General features: G+C 36.4%; 1 protein-coding gene across 1 annotated transcript in view; it reads right to left on the bottom strand.

Annotated features, from left to right (window-relative positions):
* LOC149152250 (reactive oxygen species modulator-like protein) overlaps window positions 1–21,748 on the bottom strand; it is a 183,366-nt gene extending 161,618 nt beyond the window's left edge. Inside the window, exons 1-2 of the mRNA XM_089440977.1 lie at window positions 21,186–21,748; window positions 16,570–16,607 (exon numbers count right to left, since the gene is read on the bottom strand). Of these exons, the coding sequence (XP_089297103.1) occupies window positions 16,570–16,607; window positions 21,186–21,258 (111 nt within the window). The 5' untranslated portion in view covers window positions 21,259–21,748. The remainder of the gene's footprint in view (window positions 1–16,569; window positions 16,608–21,185) is intronic.
* Window positions 21,749–22,126: the final 378 nt, after the last annotated feature.

Below are 22,126 nucleotides of genomic sequence, written 5' to 3'. Positions count from 1 at the left end.
GGGATCCCTAGACAGTTGTATTATCAGTTTGTTAATATAACAAAGATTTGTTGAAAAAATTTAAAAATTGTCATGTGCGCTAATTGATTCACTGATGTGTTATTTTCCATTCTGCAAAGTAGGACAGTTGAGGCACTTGAGTTGGTTGTGTTAGAGATTTTAAGACACTAACCCAGATTCTCATGTGCCATGGAAATTGAACATTAAATAGGGAATTTCCCTATTTCTGTGCAAACTTCCAAGAAGAAATTGCCCTCCACAATAATTCGCCCAAGGAAACCTTGGCTCGTTCCTCCACAAGCTCTCTTACACACAAACTCATGCTCAAGAATAATGAATACAAAGTGTGCCTTTGATCTCCTTATAAGTGTTGAGAAATCTAGGGGCGGCTAGATTAAATGATTTCTCTTCTTTGATAATTGCTTGTGATATCTTTTTACTTATCTTGATTAGCTTCTTCTTCAACTTGATTACTATTGTGTTCTCTTCATCAAACAGCTACCAAACCATAAAGAACAATAGGACAAAGGACACAAGATATAAGCGATCAGCCAGGGCCAAAACCTCTCCAACTTGAGAGGAAAACCCGCAAGAATTCTTCTCTTCTTATAGAACTTCAATTGACGAATTCCAAGACCTATGAACCTTGACCAAGACTCCTCCACAACTAAGTCAACCTTCCTTCTTGATTTGCACAGCTTCCAGCAACAAACTTCGACCTTCCAACAACTCCTTCAACAACTTCGATCCACAACAACAATTTTTGCAATTTCGACCTAGCAGATTCACAGCTTCGACCTAGAAGCAACTTCGACTTTGCAGCTTCACAGTGTCGACCTAGAAGCAACTTCAACCTTGCAGTTTCATAGCTTCGACTTTGCAACTTCACAGTTTCAACCTAGAAACAGCTTCACAACTTCAACCTTGCAGCTTCACAACTTCGATGCAGCTTCACAGCTTCGACCTTGCAGCATCACAACTTCGATGCAGCTTCAGTAACTATAGAAACCCTAACAAAAGAGAGGGAGAGAGAGAGAAACCCAAAACTTCAATCTTGTTCTTCTTCCTCTTCTTCATCCTTTTCCAGCTTCTATCTTGAGGAGATCGAACTTGCTTGCAAGTGTGTCCAAAAGAGGCTAAGTTCCTTCTTATATATAGGCTTTTGAGGGGTACGAATTGCTTTCCTTACACCGAATTGTCCATTCATGTAGGCCGACTTGATCTTTGTGCCATGACGAGGTCTTGGAGGGTCTTTCGACTCCTTTAACTCGAATAAATTTTCTTTACAATATGTAACATGCCCAAATGGGTCTTTAATACATGACAATGACTCAATTGACTTTATGACAAACCTAGAAACACTCAATGGGTGCTTGACCTAAAAAAAATTTCCCTTGAGCATGAAGAAACCTATGCCTCAAAAATAACAATAATAAAATTATTTTTCTCTTTTCATTAGATACATAAAATCATGATTACATGTCGTTATGAAGACCGAACCTAGTTACATTTTTCAACACTCCCTCTTAACTAGGGAGGTATTCATAATCCATACAAGGTACTTGGACATTCTCAATCTAAAGAATTCTCATAAGAAGAGTCGAATTGGTAACCCATTTGTTTAGCATCATATCATCCAACATTGTCACATAGCAAGGCCTTGACTAACAACTCTATCTCTCCACAAGATCAGAGCACAATGTTGGCAAGACCAATGATTTATAGACACCATCATCATTGTCTCTCAAGGAACATACCCACCCGGGTGTTCACAGGGTATGTCCTTCCAGGACTATTCTTATCTTGGATTCCCAGTCCTCAAAGAATATCAGTCCTCTACGACTACTCTTATCTTAGATGCCCTACCACATCCTCAAAGAGTATTGGATGTTAGATGCTTCCCAATCCTCCATTCTTTCTTCCCAAAGTGAAGACAAGAATGATGTGTCTATCTCTCCCTCTCAACTAGGGAGGATATACCCATTCCTATAAAGAAATGTACCCATTCTTGTAAAAGGAATGTACCCAAGCTCCCTCTTATCCAGGGACTTGTCCAAGCTCCCTCTTAACTAGGGACTTGCTTCCAAGCTCCTTCTTAACCAAGGACTTGTTTCCAACAACAACTTTCTTCTTTAGTGGAGATCATGGGACTTTTCGCTACTTGTTGAGCTCCTCCTTTCGATGTCATGAATTTTATATTCATTATTATGGAGCCTTCATCTTATAGGGCATCGGCCATCCATCACTTTCCTCAAGTCAGCCATGTCATCCTTCGCCTTATCGAAAAGTGATTTTCTAGTCCACATCTGGCTTTCCTTCATACAACTACCTCTTCCACATCATGTTTACTTTAGGATCTTCCATCCCACCACATGAGTGCTAGTTATAGGTGATATCCACAACTCTTTTTCCGGTAGCCTTGCATTAATCCATCCAGATGTTATTCAAAAACCAAAAATAAACATCAAATCAAAATTACCTTCTGTGATGGTCTTTCATCATGACATGTACTGCTAGAGACATCAACATCCTACATATTCATAAACGCATCTCCAAGGCTTTTAATGTCAAGGGTCTTCTTCTTTTTCAAACTTTATCAAGGTCTTCATACCTTTCCCATGGAGATGTCATATTGGATTCATCGAATGTTGATTCCTTGTGACCTTAGTTGCAACTTTCACAATCTCTTCTTTCTTTCTTCACATATTGCTCCTCAGGAACATCCATCTGTAGTTCCTTCATCTTTGTCAACCACCTCATATTCCATATGAGGACATATTATGTTGATTTCATCTTGTCAATATGTGAACCATGCCTTCATGCATCTTTCCAACGAAAGAGATCCCTTTTCTTCGATCATGCTCATGAGGTAGAGCATTCATCCATGCTATCTGCAACTATATGATGACATGACTCAAAATACATACATACCTCATTTCTTCTTTTTGGTCATCTAGACTTCCTTCAGCAGCTTCTTTGATTGAAAGTACTTCAACCATCTTGACCTGTTGTACTCCTTTGTCATCATACCATCATCCCATGAATCCCATACAAGATGGAATTCTCAACGAGACACTTGCTTCTTCCAAGAGAGGTGAACCTTCCAATGAAGATTCCAACGAAGGATCTTGATTATCCTCATCCTGCAAATGCTCCTTCCTAATGATGATGATACATGATGAGTTATTTCTATGCTAGATGACTTTTCTTTTCCCATAAGTACTACTTATGCTTTCAATGAGGTTACCAAGAGCTACTTCCTTTCTATGATGACTGCTACAATCATGTAGACTTCTACATCAGCTATCCTTTCAAGCTTTTCTAATGAGCTCTTGTTTTAACAGTATGCTTCTAATATGATGCCATCTTCTACTAAGATGCATTTAGTCATAATGCTTCTCATCTTGACTGCCATGGTAGAGGTCTTTTCACCTCCTACTTCTCCTTGCTATGCATTGGAGGAACCCTAATAGTGAAGATCTATCCCTTTGGATTTCTTCTCATCGGGTTCTTCCACTTCTTTGGTGATATGAGCTTCATTTCTTTCTTTCCTCTTGTTGTCCTTATTGAATTTCGAACAATCTCTCTTGTGATGCCCATATTCCTGACAGCCATAGCATTGGATCTTCGACATATCCTTCTTTCCAAAAATGCTTGATACAAAGTTGCCCCATCCATCAGGTAGTGTATTGAGTACCACGGTGGTCATTTCTCATGATTTCCCCCAACTCTTGTAGTTGGTCTCGTATTTCTGACACCCTCATGAAGTATGAGGCTATTCCTTCTTCCTTTGATATCTTCATCTTGTAGAGCTCGATTCTCAATATTATCACTTCTCCTATAGTACTTACGGAGAATAATTCCACCAGTTTGTCATAAATGTCTTTTGACTTTTCCAATTTTGCTACATAAGGATTCTTTGAGCCCTTATTTCCCTTTTCATGTATTCAACTAGAGCTTGAGCTTCTTCCTTTAGAGGTTTAGTGACAGAACCCTTAACATGCTCAACGACTTCATTTTATATGAGGATCAAGTCTATCCTCTTTTTCCATCCAAGAAAGTTTGACGACCCCACAAATTTGATGTTCTCCTTGCAAAATGAAGTCATTTTGACAGATTCAAATATAGATATAAAGATACTTACTTGTCAAGCGAAGATACTCCTAAATGATGAAATCTTCAACTTGATGCCTTCTTGATTTTGATGATGATGTAGATAATAGAAGATGTCTTCTTGGTGAAGATGTATTCCTTCAAAAGTGATCCTTGGCTCAAAGGGAGATCAAATTGATTCCTTGATGATAATGACAACGCTTTTTCCTACTTCTCTTCCTTCAAGTCAACGCTAGCGAACTTTGTTTCCCAACCTCAAATTTTGGCCCTTTTTCAGAATTTCGACTTCTTGTAGCAGTTATGCAATTTCGGCCTTTTATGCAGTAATCCTAGATCATACGAGTGGCTAAAAGATGGAAAATTTTGCCTCCTTTTCTACTTCGATTGGCTTGACTTCTTTTTCTTGTTATTTTGGTTTGCAAAGGAGACATTTCTTGGCACAAAACTTGACCCTTGATGGTGGGAACAATTTGATACTTGACGCTGCAAAAAGATGTCCTAATATGTCGCACTTGTAGAGAATATAGCCCAAATATACTTCCTTGTTATAGTGATTGTGGAATGTGTGAGATTCCCAAGAACACTTCAAGCATATAAGCCTTCTTTTGATGAGCTAGGGTTTTGAGGTCTTCTATCTTTGATATGCGATGATCCTTGATATGAATGGTCCTTCTTGATGATTGATACTCTTGATGTTTCCAAGATTATCTCTTTATACTTCGGCCCTTGAGAATCCTTCTTTGTGTTGCCCTTCCTTGATGTAGTCACCTTAGCTCTGATACCATGTTGGGAAATCTAGGGGCAGCTAGATTAGGTGATTTCTCTTCGTTGATAACTGCTTGTGATATCTCTTTTATTTATCTTGATTATCTTCTTCTTCAACTTGCTTATACGTGTTCTCTTCATCAAACAGCTACCAAACCATAAAGAAGAATAAGACAAAGGACAAGATATAGGCAATCAGCCAAGGCCAAAACCTATCCAACTAGAGAGGAAAACCCATAAGAATTCTTCTCTTCTTATAGAACTTCAATTGACGAATTCCAAGACCTATGACCCTTGACCAAGACCCTCCAAGACCAAGTCAACCTTCCATCTTGATTTCCACAGCTTCCAACGACAAACTTCAACCTTCCAACAACTACTTCAGCAACTTCGATCCACAAGAACAATTTCTGCAACTTTGACCTCATAGATTCACAACTTCGACCTTGATACAAATTCACAGCTTCAACCTTGCAGCACCTTCACAGCTTCGACTTTGCAGCTTCATAGTTTCGACCTAGAAGCAACTTCACAGCTTCAACCTTGCAACTTCACAGCTTCAACTTTGCAGCTTCACAGTTCAACCTAAAAGCAGCTTCACGCTTCGACCTTGCAGCGTCACAGCTTTAACCTTGCAGCGTTGATGCAGCTACAGTAATTGTAGAAACCCTAACAAAAAAGAGAGAGAGAGAGACCCAAAACTTCGATCTTCTTCTTCTTCTTCTTCTTCGTCCTTTTCCAGCTTCTATCCCGAGGAGATCTAACTTGCTTGAGAGTGTGTCCAAATAAGGTCAAGTTCCTTCTTATATATAGGCTTTTGAGGGGTACGAATTGCTTTCCTTAGGGCGACTTGTCCTTTCATGTAGGCCAACTTGATATTTGTGCCATGACGAGGTCTTGGAGGGTGTTTTGACTCTACTTTGACTCAAATAAATTTTCTTTACAATATGTAACATGCCCAAATGGGTCTTCAATACATGACAATGACTCAATTGACTTTATGACAAACCTAGAATCACTCAATGGGTGTTTGACCTAAAAATATATTTCCCTAGAGCATGAAACCCATGCCTCAAAAATAACAATAATAAATTTATTTCTCTTTTCATTAGATACATAAAATCATGATTACATATGTCATTATGAAGACCAAACCTAGTTACATATTTCAACAATAAGCACTTCGATTTGGCTATTGTTAGTGAGTTTCTAAATTAGGAAGTCAAATTGGAGCTTTTCTTGTTAGCAAAAGTCAAAACAACTAGTTCACTGGATCCTCCTAAAATTTAGGAGACTAACTCCACTTGAACATTCAGTTCCCAATTTAACTCACACTAGAGGACTAATAACTTGGTCCTCCACAAATTCGCACTAGTCAAACTGCTTCTTGAACTCGTCCTCATCACTAGAACTCGTGCATGATTAGAAAGATCACTAAATTGATTCCTTGAATTAAGGCACAAATCAAAGAATCCATCCCTTCACTACTTTTCAACAATGTCCATGAATATATAAACTTTTTAAATTATAACTTGTATATTTTAACTACTCTTTAATTAACTAGTTCTTCACTAGATCTTTAACATATAAAGGAATATATTTTTTCAATTAAATTTTTCATATTTTAGCAATTTTTGACTAGTTATTCACTTGATTTTTCAACCAGTTTTAGTCTGATGCCAATCTAACCCTTGGTGGTCGTCCTTGTTCTAATTCTAATAACTTTGAAATAGAGAGCTTCTCTCGTAAATATTTTGAGATCTCAAGATCTTTGGAGGATGATAAAAGAGAAGTGAAACAACCTACAGATGACAAAGAGAGAAAGCATGAAGGAGCAAAAGTGAGAAAGCAACTGGTGTACCAGGTGTGTTGCCTTGAATCGAAGACATGTTCAACCAAACTAGAAAAAGAACCTATTTAATGAATAAAAATGCCCTTGACCTTGATTTTGATGACTTTTGCATTAATTTGGTTGAGAAAAATTAATATAATTAGCGATAAATTATGGGTATCTATCTTATATTGACGTGTGCTCACAAAGAGTGGCATGTATAAAATTGCATGTTCTTCCTCTACCTTTAATTATGATGTATAAATGTACTTCAATGTGTTTTGTGATTACATGTTCAGGGCATTACAGTTTGTGGTTTCGCATCATGTAGTTCAATGTTGTTTTCATTGGACAGATATATTTCTCTTCGCCTGCAAATTTAATTTACACCCAGTTGAACATGATATATGTTGCACTAAATTTTAACCTTGTTGTCCAACATTTATGTAGTATCTTTCTTCATTGTTGTCATCTTCTACCGCATCTCTTTAAGCAAGGTCATATATTTGTGCATTCATTTTATTTATCATGTTGTTAGTGTGTCACACATCAACGAGATCTAGTGTGTGTGCCTTCTCATAATTTTGTTTCCCTAGTTCATTCCTTATTGAGGTCAAGGGATATCTCTATCAATGTCCCATCTACTTTTATTTTGAATCAAACTCTTTAACTTTTAAAAATGAAACCTAAAGTCTCTAAAATTTATATTTAAGGTGCATGTTTTTAATTCATATAGAAAATCCTAAACTCGCCTCTCTATTGGCCAGTGCTTTTGATTCCTTGTCTAGTGTGCTACTAAAACACACTCACTAATGTTGAGTACGAACTTTGAATCTATCACAAATGTGGCTCTAATAACCATGTAAAATTTCTAGGGTTGTGCACATAAGAAAAGGTGGAGACAACAAAATTTCAATATTACTACTACAAATAAATTTCCCCACATGTCAATTGAATTTAGTTTGGGTGGTTGGGCAGAATAGTTGTTATCCTCCCCACCCAAGTTCAAGTCTCGTAAGTTGACATGTCGACACTCAGGAATAGTGTAACTTTGTTGCACTCTTAAGTGAGTCTATATCGAGGGTTGGCCTAATACCAACAACCTCTCTCTTTCATTCAGGCTGAGAGGGAGGCTAACCTTCTTCCTCGAGCGTTACCCAATGCCCAAAATTTTAAGCCTCGGAAAAAAATATATTTCCCCACACATACATCTCACACCATGCATTAATAGTTCCTTCTAGGATGTTACGGCGATTTAACCAGCTAGCCTTCACACTACACTTTATATTTTAGCACCTCAAACCTCTGTTTGGCCTCCCAGCCTCTCTTTTAATCCTCTCAACATTCCTCCAACTTGCATTCTTGTTTATTTCTTCCTCTAAACACTCTCAAGATTTTCCCATAAGCTCCTATTTTACTAGCCAATCAAGTGTGAGACACATCCTTCCTCCTAATGTATCCCAATTGCCCTAAGTATGTTTGCCCTTCATAATTCTCTCTCGACGTCTAAACAAAGCAAAGGTGAAGCTCTAAATAATTAGGGCCCATAACTACTAGTTGAGCAACCTCCTTTTTGCTCATGCTTTGCGTGGAGTTATCAACCCAACCTCCATGGGTTTGCCTAAGCTCTATAATGGGCCCAACACACTCTCACATGGGTTCCCCCAAAGGATCCTACCTCAAGAAATACAATAACTCTTCCCACTACACACCCCTACAAGTTGCTCTCACACATGCCCTTATGTAGGAACTTACAAAGCACATTCAAAAGCTTTCACACAAGACCTTTTAAGACTTCTACACTTTCAATGTACTTAACAATGAATTTGCTTATCCTAATGAACTTAACTAATTCTGAACAAGACCAAAATTCAATGCAACAATGCATTTCTCACATACTTATTTTTTGCTCGAATGATGGAAATTGAGAATACTCAAAAATTTTGGCCACCAATGTTGGTCATTGTTGATCATCTAACTACTAGTGCCCATGAAAATAAGGGTACCAAGGAGTTGTTTCCTAGGCATTTCTCCTTTTGGTCTAGGGAGACACATTAATCACCTTTTGTCTAAGTGATATTATGAGTTTAATTAATGTCAAGGGGCTAAAGTACTTTTTATGCGGAGATATACTAGATACTTTAAGTTATTAAAGTCACATGTGTTTTAAAAGTCACTTTATGTGAAAAAGCACTAAGTACACTTTAAATTGATAAAGTGACTTTATATTCTAAAAGTGCCTTTATGAGAGAAAAGTGACTATGGTACTAAAACATTAAAAAGTACTAGGAAGGCTTATTAATAGAAGGGGGGCCACATTAAAAAGGGGGTCAAGAGGAAATGATCTCCAACCTTGATCTAAAGAATTGAGATTTAATCTCAACCATTAGAATTTAGATCTAATGGTTAGGGTTCTCATCTTATTGAAAAGACAAAAAGGAGGTAAAGGAGAATTGAGGCTTATTATTCTCATGAGAGCAAGGAGAGAACAAGGAGGAAGAGAGATTTGAGAGATTATACTACAGCAGAGAGAGAGCAAGGATCAAGCCCAACAGTTCAAATCTGTTAAGGAGGTCGTGTTCAAACCAAGTGAAGAGTTCAAATCTCATTAGAGCAGCCATAAAAATCTTCTGCACTCGAGTCGTATCATCGTCAGGTCTGAAGGCAACATACATGCACTGATTTCTCACCCTACAGATAGTCACACATAAGCCAAGATTCTCAGGTTTGAATAGCGTATTTTTCGGGCCTCTCTAAGCTTCCTTCAGCAACTATTTCAGGCAGGACTATGTGTGATTCAGTGAGTTGTTTTTGGGAGGAGAAGCCTGCTACAAGAGTCATCATTTCCAACTAAGCAAACTTGAGTTTAGGGACAGACGTATTGGTTGTTATGTGGGTCATCTCCTGCATTGAAGAAACAGTGAACGAGGCCGAAAATCTAACTGAAGGAGATCAGACTGTGGGAGCAAAATATCAATCCAAAAACTCAATTAAAGAAGACCTCATAAATGCTTCTTCAAGGGAAGAGATAAGTTGCATCTCTTGTTGTATTTTTGTTGTAAGCATTTTCTAAAGAAGCGGGCTAAAATCCTCCTTGAAGACTAGTTTTCCCCTTGTGGATTTTTCCAAGGCCAGTTGACCAAAAATAAGTGTGCAAAATCTCATGTGTGTGCTTGCTTACTTTACCTTGTATTCACTGAAAACTATGAAATCAAATTCGTCCCCCAGGCCCATTGTGTCCTGAATCCGACGGAACCGATTCGAACAAATTCGAATCTGAACATCAGGATTTGTCGTGTCCAATCAAGACACGATCCAGATTCGATCGTGTCCCGATCGGACACGACGTATCCCGATTTTCGGATTCGAATCAGAAAAAAGGGATGCCGAAAGGCAGTTTTTGCAGAGATGACTTTGGAGGATGCAGCAGAGGAGAACAGTGGTGACCATGATGATGAGGACAGTGATGTTGATTTTGATGATGACTATGAGGATTGATGAATCATGAGTCATGAGCTACCCACTGCCTTGAGGCTTGTATATTTGTAGTTCTAGTTATTTTGTATTTGCTATTTCTATTTGCCACTGGCATTGCACTACCTATGTAAACAGTAACACATTTTGATTTTGATGACTTAACGAGAAAACTACAGTATCTTTATTTTACTATCGTGTCTTTCTCCTATTGGATCATTGATGATTTGAATATGTATTATAATTTATCATTAATCATTTATTTCACAATTGTATTTGTAATTTTGTATTCATAATGTTACTTTGTAAAACTTACATCTAGATGAAGATCTATGTTTGAATCAATAAATTTGTATCATGAATGAGAATTTGTGTAAGAAATATCTAATTTTTATTATATATGTGTGTGTGTGTGTGTGTAATACAATAATATATAACGTATCCGAACGTGTCCTATTCCGGGGGGTCAACGTGTCTGTATCTGACACTCAAATCCCCGTATCCGTTGAATCTCGAACCCCTGTGTCAAGTGACTTAGGCTGAAAATGAATGTGGTAGGGTAGCCCTTTTTGTTTCAAGTAAATGCAAATCTAATATAAATATCAGTCATATGTTTTATGATGGGTTTGGGCATTAAACCATGCAAAAACTTGAAAACTGGGTTGGGCTACAGCACTCCTTAATTTCTATAGGGTCTCCTATAAACTATGAATAATGCACTCAAACTGAACCAACTCCCTTCACTTTAAACATATCCTTTGTCTTTTCCCTTAAGGCTAACCCATTTTGTCTAGGACACCATAGATACATTTTGCAGGTGACACATTAACCTCAACTTCTAAAGGACATCTCAATAGTTGATATCAACAACTGCTATCAACTTGCCACCCACAAGTAGGTTAAGTTGTGATTCATTAAACCCTTTCGCTCATCTATTTCAACATCATACTTGTTTGCTTCAACCATGCCTACATGCTTACTTAAACATTGCCTACATGCTTGATTGACTACCTGCTTTAGTTTTAGTTGTTTAAACATTTCTTTTCTTTTGCTTGCAATTGATTATTTTTCTCTAAATTGCTTCCGAACATTTTTTATTGCTCTCTCCTCCCCCTCCTCCACATGGTTTTTTGTTGCTTGCCTAAATGCTTAGCCAATGCTCAATCAGCACTACAAAACAAGCATTCACTATTGTGTCATGTTGCTCATACCGCAAGGGAAATATGTAGCATGAAAAGATAGATTGTCATGCAATAAACTCCCTGGGATGACATTTGAAGGTGTTCTAACCTCCTGCAATGGTTCACCCGTCCTTTCCAATCTCTTTTGCCACCCTCTATGGTATGATTTAGTTATTTGGGCTCCTCCCTTTGCACCTAGCTCTCATCAACCTTACATTCACATTAACCCAACATTCATGTGAGTATTGTTAACCCAAGTCCTTTGACTAAGCCTATCATACAATACCAATACCAATATCACCCTAAAATTCCCTTATTGAATGAGAAAGACATGCCCGTTTTATTAAAATAATTTAACTAAGGATCCCTTGCCTCAAATTTAATCTGTATTATTTTGCTTCACTACATCCTCCTTCAATTTCATGGCCTTCATGGATGGAGGTGCACACACCCTCTTTTGCCTTCTCTTTATCAGTGGCCCACCTCTTAATATTGTCCATGTGCCTTTCTTTATGTTTATTTAGGTCAAATCCCCATCCCTTGACCCCTTCAACTACCTTTTCCCTTTATTTTTTTACCTCCTGTTGACCACTCTGTGTCAACGACCCCATAGCAGTACACCCCTTTTTTTCGCAAAAGGATCCATCATGTTTGAGTGTCTGTGCCATTCAGATTTCATCAACAACCCGCAGTTTTATGAATATGTCTGACCATTCTGCATATGTAAAATATAAAATAATCTCAATATGACCGCGTCTATATGTAACAGCCTAGGTAAACCTATGATTTTGGTGACGATTTCCATTTTAGAAGGTTTTTTGTCTCACTAATTCCTCTGTGTCTCTAGACACAAATAATCGGCAGAGTTATTCCCTCCACTCTTACCCCAAAGCTAGAGTGGATATTGTCGCTAAGATCTTAGGCGAGTCTTAATGTTTTAGATCGAGTCTATGTACAAGTGATTTGGGAATAATCCTAGCTAATTGGCTAGATTATTTTATTACAAGTCACTTGATCTACTGGATTATATTTTGTGTCGTAGAAATGGGTTTTTTTTAGAATCTATAACGAACAGGTTTTCCCCCTTTATGTATGAAAATGTAAAATCTTGATGTAAAAAATATTTAGTGCATGGTCCATCATAATAGACACCATGGCTAAATATTAGAGGGTTGGAAAAATAATTAATCCCCTCATAAGTCAATTAATTAAATTTTCTGGCCAAATTAAATTAAAAATCCTAAGCCAAAAATTTAATTAATTTTATGTCCTAGGTAAATTTAAATTTTCCAAAGGCAAAATTCGTGGGTCTTAAAAAAAAAAAATTAAAGGTCTCAACCCAAGGGAATATTGAAAATTTTAAGAAATATTGGACCTTGGTAGTTAAGTTAAAGTCAATTTTTTGAGGTAATTAACCCAAAATTATTATTTTTGAGTTAATTAAAAAATAATTAAACAAAAAAAATTGAAATTCCTCAAAAATAAATAATTTTGATGGACAAAATTAAAAGATAATCAAATCTTTTTCAACAGTCAAGATTACTTTGGCGGGGATCAAGCGAACTAGACGTTGAAGAATTTATCTATAAATTAGAGGTCGGTGTCAGTTTATTTTTCATCCGATCATTGAATCGTGTACTAACTCTTGAAGCTCTTGTAAACTTTTCTGGAATAATACAATGCAAAGTCTTTGGGGACTTACTTGATGGCATTGTTCCTCTCTGGTATCTTACGGTAACGTGTGTTTAAATTTTTTGTTGATCTTATTTATAAATTGTTGGTTAATAGCTCTTGTAGATCCATTTATTGCACAGGTATCTTGCTTAAATTGTTGGGTTTTAAGATAACGTTAAGATTTTTATTCGATTGGCAGATATCTCCAATCTTTGAAGATTTAATCGTTATTCTATACCTATATTAATTTGATGGCTTATATTTTAAGTGTGCGGAAGTCATCTTTATTCAGAGATTTTGGGCGTTTGGGGAAGTTCTCGGTTGGACCAGCCGACTCCCAAAACTTGAGATCTGGAGAGTCTTTCGGATTAAAACTTCAAAATTAACTAATGGTCTATTTTTCTGCAGGGTGTTTGTAGACTAGTACCTCATTAAAAAATTTAAATATCTTTTAAACATGTGCAAAAATGATAGATCTTGCTAGTAAGAGCCTTAAATTATCAGATCTGGGAGCGGAGTTGGACTCATACTCCTCAAATCTGATAGATCTATAAATTATTTGTATAAATCTGTTATTTACTTGTGTAGATCTGAAATTTTTGTATCATAATTTTGAATTTTAACACTTGAATTTTGGGGATTTTCTCTATTTTTGTACATATTGGGTATTCGATTTCTCTCTTTTCACTTGTGCAGGAATAGATCTGAGAAATCAGCCAAGGAAATCTTCAGATCTGAACCAAATCTAGACCCCGGAGGGCAATATCCAGCGTCAAACTTTAATTTGCAGAGAAGAAACGATAAGATTTTCATTGAAGGCTTCAAATCTGAGATTATTTGAAGAAAGTTTTGGCTTTTAAGATAGATCTAGGCCCTGGAGGGAAAGATCTAGTCTCATTTTTGTTTGCAGGGCCAAATAATTCAAGGATCATTCGCTGAAATTTCAGATTTGGGGTTTCGTGAATTTCTGAGATACAAAATTGCAAATTTTCAAAATATTTTCTGAGTTTGGATAAGGCTTTTTTCCATTCAAATCTGAACTGAAGGGAGAAGTTAAAACTCTGATTTGACACATTTTTTAAGAGAACATTGGTTGAAGATTTGTGTTTTTCAGATTTGCTCATCACTGAAGATTTTGACAAGTAAATTCAAGGCATAGGGCTTCAGGTTTCGCTTCTAAACCATTTTTCTTTCACTGTCTAAATAATTAAAACATTAATTCCTAAACAGTGACATTAACTGAACAAATTGGCAAGACAACAATTGGCATAGATCTAAAATTCATTGGTAACTTACTGTTGTCCTGAATGCATTTCTAAAGTTTAAAGTGCTAAAAATAAATTTCATCTACTAATGTTCCAACCATTTTAATCATTGTTTTCATCACAAGTAAGGCTGAAGCAAATTTTAGGGACTGATATTTTAATGTTTGTTGTCCTATAATTTTCATAACAGAACTTTGCATCTTTCTAAGAGATAGTTAACTGATAATTGTTTGACATATTTGTTCTTTGGTTTGGCATTAAATTGGCATCTTAATTTCACTGTTGTTATAAAACAATTTATTGTTGTCCTAAAAACCAATTTATGAAAATTAAGTGGTCTAACATCCCTTGTGAAGGTGACTGTCACAAGTTTCCAGGAGACTGATATATTTATTTGCAGCAAGCATTTCTTTGTTGTCATAAATCGTTTTCCTTTTTTTGCTGCTCTTACTGTCTCTAAAACATAAATGTTGTCATAGATGTCATCTATGAAAATAAGTGTTTTTGTTTCATTTGTAAGGGCAGTTGTTTGCATATAGATTACATCAGCAAATTTTAATGATTTTTTGGATTTTGGATTTCGAAATCACATATATAAGCTTGCTGCCCTAAAGAACATTTAACTTGGGAATAGTCGATATTTATCTTTCTAAAGCATTTCTCGTGCCTTGACTTGTGAATGGTAATTGCATTGAAATATAATTCTCTTTGAGCTAAATAGCATTGAAGGTGATTTACTCCATTTGCATAATATTGAGTAATCTGAAGATAATTGAATGGTTTGAATATAATTGTCATTGGCATTATCTTAGAAGAATCTTAATTGTCTAGAGGGAGTGTTGATAATATTATTGAAGAGTTGTCATTGAAACATAAATTGGATAAATGTTCTCTTTCTTGACATTAATATCATTATTGGCTTGTGGTTATTATAAATTTTGGGCATATTAGTGATCTTTCTTTAAGAGCATATATCTTCTAGTTATCTTGTGTATCTTATTGGCACTTGAGATATTTGGCACTTTGTCTTATATAAGATATTTTTTTTCTTTCATTACGTACTCGTCATAAAGTTAATCAATACTAAGTACTTGAGTCTTAAACAATCTTACCTCAAGACTATTCACTCATCCCTTTGCTAATCGCATCTTGTATCTCTTTTCATCATAATAACATTTTCCTTAGCAGCAGTTGTCCATATTTTACTCGGTCCTAAACGTCATAGCAAGATAGTTGACTCCATAAGGCACTGGTATCAATCATTTAAATCTAATCAAATCCTACAAGTCTTGCTAAATATAAAACAAATACTTGGTCGCTTGACTGTGTCTCTAGAACTGGTTGGTCCCCAACTAGCTCCCCTTCTTTCCATTTCCGTAGGGTCTACCCCCTTAGCCTGTTGTTGGGAGACAGCTTAAACGGAGAGATTGGAGATCAAGGTGACAGCTCCCGATCTGAGCCGTTGTCATGGTGCCTAGACATTCCGAGAGACAACACCTCCTATGTTCTTCTAGAATTTTGTGAATTCATGATCTTGGTACAAGTTTGCTCATGAGGTAATTTTGTGCGTATTTCAAACATAATACGTATAGATTCCACAAACTGTTGCACATATCCTTATACCTTTATTCCTACAATGTCTTTGCCAATAGGAACTTGTCTTTGTCGATAGTAGCCACTCATATTGTTTTGTATATGTTTGAAAATCACCACTAACCAATTGGAACAAACTTACTCTCACATCATCTCATTATCCTCAATGGCTAGAACATTAAATACCTAATTCCTAGGTCGCTAGAACCACATTTTTCTCATGTTCCAACTAAAATGTGTTAAAAGACTTTCAATTGGGTTATGGACACATTACAAAATTCACCATCTTGTAGCATGAGTTTACCTCTATGCAGAAACTACTGTCCTTTGAGAATGTCTATTCCCACTTATTAACTTTGTATCACAGATGCAATTCATCAAATGTATCTTTCTTGGTGCATCTCAATTACAGTTAGAAGGAATAATTTCAAATATTTGAGTGTTTCTATCTAGTTTGCATTTTAAAACTTTCACTCAAAAATAGATTACAAACATGTTTCCCCAATTTGCTCTAATCCTTTAACCAATACAATATATAATTCTCCATTCATCATAGAAACTAATTCAAGCATTCAAAAATGACAAGCAAAACATGGAACCAAGAAAGCACTTTCATGAAATCTTAAACTGCAAAAAATTGAAGTATGGTATGGAATAAGAATAGAGACTCCACCTTGTATCTGAAGGCCTCATAAGTCCCATAAACAGCACCTGCAAGCAAAATCCATCAAACTCATGGTTTAACTTTCATGTCAAAAAACGATAAACACAATGTTTTTAGTTGGCACCATCTGATTAACATAATATCCTTGAGCTCTTGAAAAGATATTGATTAAAAAATATCCTAACTCAAAAATTTTGTTCCTATTCTTCTCAATCTCAAAACAACATTTTACCTGAAAAGATAGGAATAAATGAGTCATTAAATCCTAACCACTAGACATAATCAAAAGGCTTTTAGTGAATGTAACATTCAAGATTTTAAAATGGTATGTCCATTACTACAGTAACAGAACATTTGTTAGAATAAATAAAGCACAATATTTCCCTAATAATTACAGAAAACAAATCAATTAATAAACTGCAAAATGCATAACTTCTTTCAGTAAGAAAGGATGGCAGGAACAAGATTTTCACAGCAAGGTACAATATCGGAAAAGAAAAAAGGAACCAACTAAAGTATGATCCAATAACATACACAAGGACTGAAGAATACAAAGCATTACTAAAGGACTGTGTTTGGTCAAGATTTTACAAACCAATCTCTAAAAGATCAACCCAAGGTATAAAGAAACTCTTAATATGTTCAGTAGCCAAACTTTAGGTAGGTTTGATTGGATGCAGCATATATAGAGCCATAAAGACTAAATAGTATTGCATTAAAGTTGCCTCTGACAAGTATATGTGGGTATCTGTCATAATCATATATAAAAGAGAGATGATGAACTAGGAATCTTTTTGAATAGTAAGCAATTGATAATCAATTCATGATTAGATTATTACATTGGTCCAATCAAGAAAATCTTTGCTTTTTGACATATATAAGGTATGAACTAGGCAAGTTTATATAACAGTGTGTCGATAATATGGAGGGACCTCCTTAGGGCTGAACAGGGAGTTGAGGGAACAATAGGGAATTTTTGTTTTTTAATTCTTTTTTGGTGCCTTCATCAATGCTGTAGAAGGCAACTAGGCTACGTAACAACATCGTCATGTTCCATAAAGTACAAGCTTTTGTTGCCCAGGAGTTTTGATGGTCGAGAAGAAAGCAATCACTACTATGCATGACCATGGTTGATAAGTTGTGTTTACACCAGATTTGTTATATACAAATTTAGGTGTTAAATTCCACAATATGTTTGTTGATAACTTGATATTATACAAGATGAACTCGACATTACAGAATTCACCATTCAGAATCAACAGTTTGTGGACATCATACAGGTTGAACTCAACATTACAAACTTCACCATTTGATGTCGACAGTTTGTACCTTCAACACAAGGGTACATTTTGCATAGCCTTATTCTAATCAAACCTTGTCCCTAACTTGCATTGTACGAGTGTTTGGAGATTATCAAAATATCAGTATTCAAGAGATATCATATCTTGGTCTAATTTTTGCTGGTTTCTAATTCAAGGTTCCAAATATCTATTTTTAGCAAGTTTCCAGTCCATTCTCACAAGTTTATTTTTAGCAAATTTTTCCCAAGATCAAAGTGACATTTAGGGAGGACGCATAACTATGAGCATAGTTTTAAAACTCCGACTCAGATCCAAAACCGGCCGAGGGTCAACTCCGACTCCGACTCGGTATCGACTAGGCCTAGTTGATTTCAATGACTCGGTTGTTGTAAAAAATACATTAAATGTTTTTTTTAATGAAAAAAACATTTTTTTTAAGATTTTCATTTATGTTTCCAAACTCAAAGCATTAGAATATAGAGAGAAGACAACATATGATCAAAGTATGCTCATGAATATATCTATTATATCAAAATGGCACCCAGTGCACTGTCCAATACATGTAATATATAGAGATCAGAACAAAAACACATAACCAAGGAGGCTCTAAATGGCCTCTACAACAAAACATCACTAGTCACTACTGCTAAACAAGGCAAGATCATCTGGCTCAAACTCTGAATCAGAGTCAGACGAGGAAACCCATGGCTCCTCCTCACTACTGCTCCAAAAACCAACTCCAACTCTTCACAAACTCCTCACAAATGCTCACACAAATGCAATGAGATAGTTGTGAGTAAATGTGAGGGGGTTGGGTCACTTTTATAGGCTTGGGAGAGGGGTAGAGGCATTAAGAAAGAAAAAAACCAAAAAAAAATTGAGTTTGAAGTCTGAGTTGCCACCTTTTTTCCCGTGGACTAGCTCGACCGGTTTAAGACGGGCTCAGACGAACCAACCGGTCCGTTACAAAACCGGCCAAATTGGAGTCTGGTTCAGTAACAGACCAGCCGCCGGACCGGTTTTTCTACCTCACCGACTCGGGCAGGGGTCTGGCTCGGTCTACTAGGCCGAATCCGATTCAGACCGGCCTAGTTTTAAAACACTCACTATGAGAATGCACCCTATACATGAGCATAACATTCTATTTCAAGCTCCAGTTCCACTTCGGTTGAATTTTGTGCAATGTTGGTTGTTATTTTGGGAGATTGTTTATTTGGAGAGGTTTTCCATACTTGGACCTAGGGCACACTCTGTGAGGAAGTGAGGTTTTCCATGCTTAGACCTAGGGCACACTCTGTGAGGAGGCTTCCCATGCATTATTTTTTGGCTTATTCATGCTATAGTTAAACTGGGAGAATGCATACCCTCTTTAATTTAAAAATACTCACCATTGAACATATTAATAAACTGCTCAGAGAAACGATGTCTAGGAGTTGCAGATTGCATTTCGACAGTTTAAATGTCTTTTAAATAATGCCCTTTGGAGACAATCATGTTTGGAGGGTTTTGCAGCTGGGAGGTGAAGATGAAGAACCCAGCAGAAAAGTGGGCAAGACTTACTATATAAGTGCATATGGCCAATAGTCAATTGGGTCTAGTCTGGGTGCTTGTGGGAGGGAATGTTATCCTTCCCACCCAGATTCAATTCCCACAACTGATATGTTGTGCTCATAATGAGTATTGTCGTAATGGCCTCAAGCCCTCTGTTGACAAAGCCTCGGGCTTCTGCAGAAACCAGATTACCTTTGGTACCATCCTCAAAATGAGGGAAAGTGGCTGGCGGACTCCCCGAGATATGGAAAAAGAAAGTGCATACAGGAAACTCTGTAATAGTGTTCGTCTTTTAAAATTCAAAAGAAAAATGTTGTGTTGTCAATAAGCATCCCAATATGTTAAGACGAATCATTGTTATCATCAACTGTTGACAATTAAATATCTCGTTTTAGCTGAAATGATTTATGAAACAACCATGTGGTCGGCACACAGATCAATGTATATAAATCTGTGTGGTATATACATATTTTGGTCATACAATGGTTTGTAGAAATGCCCATTCTGAAACGGTATGAAAATAGGATACTTGAAAACCTTATTTCTATTGTTCTGCACTACTCCCTAGATAAACCGTAGACAGATACTTGTTCCTGTACATGCCAAAGGCCAAGGACTGGAACTTATAATGGCTATTGCTTCATGCAAAAAGTTACTTCATCTGAAGATTGACGATCTATTGCTATCAAGTGAACCTGTTTTCGAGTAGTGATGGAATTGATCTGTTTCTGCTTCCCTGTATAGGTCAATCATGTTATCAGAATCAATAATAAGAGAAAGGAAAAAAAGTAAAAAAAAGATTGTTTATTGCACAGTGGTATTTTTGTCAATTTCTTACTGGTGAACAATTTTATGCCAATTTTTTTAGAACCTTTATTGTATTATTTTCGTACACAAATTTTGCAACATTGATTAAATGCTTTCAGTTAAGAAAGGTCGGGAAATAGTAGAAAGTCTCTGTGGGCATATGATTCAGCGAAGGTGCTCAGAATCACCCCGGCCAAATTACAAACTAACACAGACCTGTCTAAAGCTGGGTCTTGTATGCATCTCGAGATTGCAAAGCTCTAGGTTACAATTGTGAATTTCAGTACTTGATGGATGGGCTATTCGGTGCGTTGTTTTCGTACAAAACTTTTGCAACTTTGAAGTGCACATCAGACACAGGTATAGAGTTGATGGATCACCCGACTTGCACACGGGCTGTAAAATGCGCCTCTGTGCTAATATTTGTACAGAGAAGCTAATCTACATCTGTTAATAATGCTTCATCAATCAACCGCTCAGTTTAATAATTTTCTGATAAAGAAGTGAAATCACACAGAAATACCATCCAGACATCGTTACCATGATTCTATTACAGAGAAGCTAATCTACGTCTGTTAATAATGCTTCATCAATCAACCGCTCAGTTTAATAATTTTCTGATAATGAAGTGAAATCACACAGAAATACCATACAGACATCGTTATCCATTGCATATTTTATTTGGGATAGAATCTCCATAATTCTATTATGTTCCTCTCCAATTGCTAAAAGTGCTTAATCTATCCACCTTGGAAAGACGATTAAACCTAGCTTGTTACGTTTACAAAGGAATCTGGTTTTCCCTATGCTGGTGTCTCTCCATCCTTTTCATAGGACACAAACTTAGAGAAAACCCAAACAATTAAAATAGAATAAAAAATAACAAAAAAACAGAGAATCTGGGGCTTCCAGTGAATTATAGCATACAGAATGGAAGGAGAATTGGAAATATGAAATATGAATTACCAATGGCACCGCCAACTGCACCTCCCACTCCAACTCCAAATCCGACTCGAGTCAGACAGCTATCCCTCGCCATCAGATATTATTTGAACCCTTTAAACCCTCTCAACTGAAACCCTAAACCCCCACAGCTGAAATGTCAGGCCTTCTGCTATCCTTCCTTTTGATCACAATGTGATGCTCAACCCCGGCCAGTAGCTTTATCTATATGTCCTGTATATGTCGCTGAATTACAAAGCGGCGTCTAATTCTGTTAGCCAGAATTATTTGTGTTTTATTGAGGTCTAATCCGTCGCAAGCGGCGTCTAATTCTGTAGACTGTAGGATTCTGTAGGACTCTGTAATTCTGGGGATTCTCAGGGTTAAAAGACTGTAGGAGAAGTGATTTTCTGTTGTGGGCGAATTATCAGAGTTTATAGGCACATAACTGTTTTGTGATAGAAGAGAGCAGTCGAATTATTAGGGTTAAAAGGCATATATCTGCAGGCGATGGGGATTATCAGGAAGGTTTACAAGGCAGTAGAAGTGATTTTCTCTGGTGGGTAATGGGTGTAGATATACAAGTTATATTGGTTATGGACGTAGATATATGGGAAGACTTACATTTTAAATGATTAATTTGTTTTAAATAATTTGTAGGAAAGGAAAACCATTTAAAAATGATTTTAAAAGCTCTTGTTTACTCGGGCCACAAATTTGCTTTTATTTTTTTGTTGGAGTGTGACAATTTTTTCGAAGAAATGTGTTCAGCAAGTTGTTATTTTGTTTTTGGTTGGAATCTTGTAATTTGTTTTTGCTGGAAACTCACAAATTTTTTTCAAAAAAATTGTTCACCTCGTTGTTATTTTATAAAATTATATTTGCTTAGCATTGTTGAGCAAGTTGTTATTTTATAAAATTTGTTCAACAAGTTGTTATTTTATCATTGGTTGGAATTTGGCAAT

The sequence above is a fragment of the Pinus tabuliformis genome, chromosome 9 (assembly GCF_031772625.1).
Source record: "Pinus tabuliformis cultivar Carrire ecotype Pingquan chromosome 9, CPIR1, whole genome shotgun sequence".
NCBI classification, from domain to species: Eukaryota; Viridiplantae; Streptophyta; class Pinopsida; order Pinales; family Pinaceae; genus Pinus; species Pinus tabuliformis.
The sequence above is the reverse complement of the archived record's forward strand: the minus strand, read 5'-3'. Positions and strand labels throughout refer to the sequence as shown.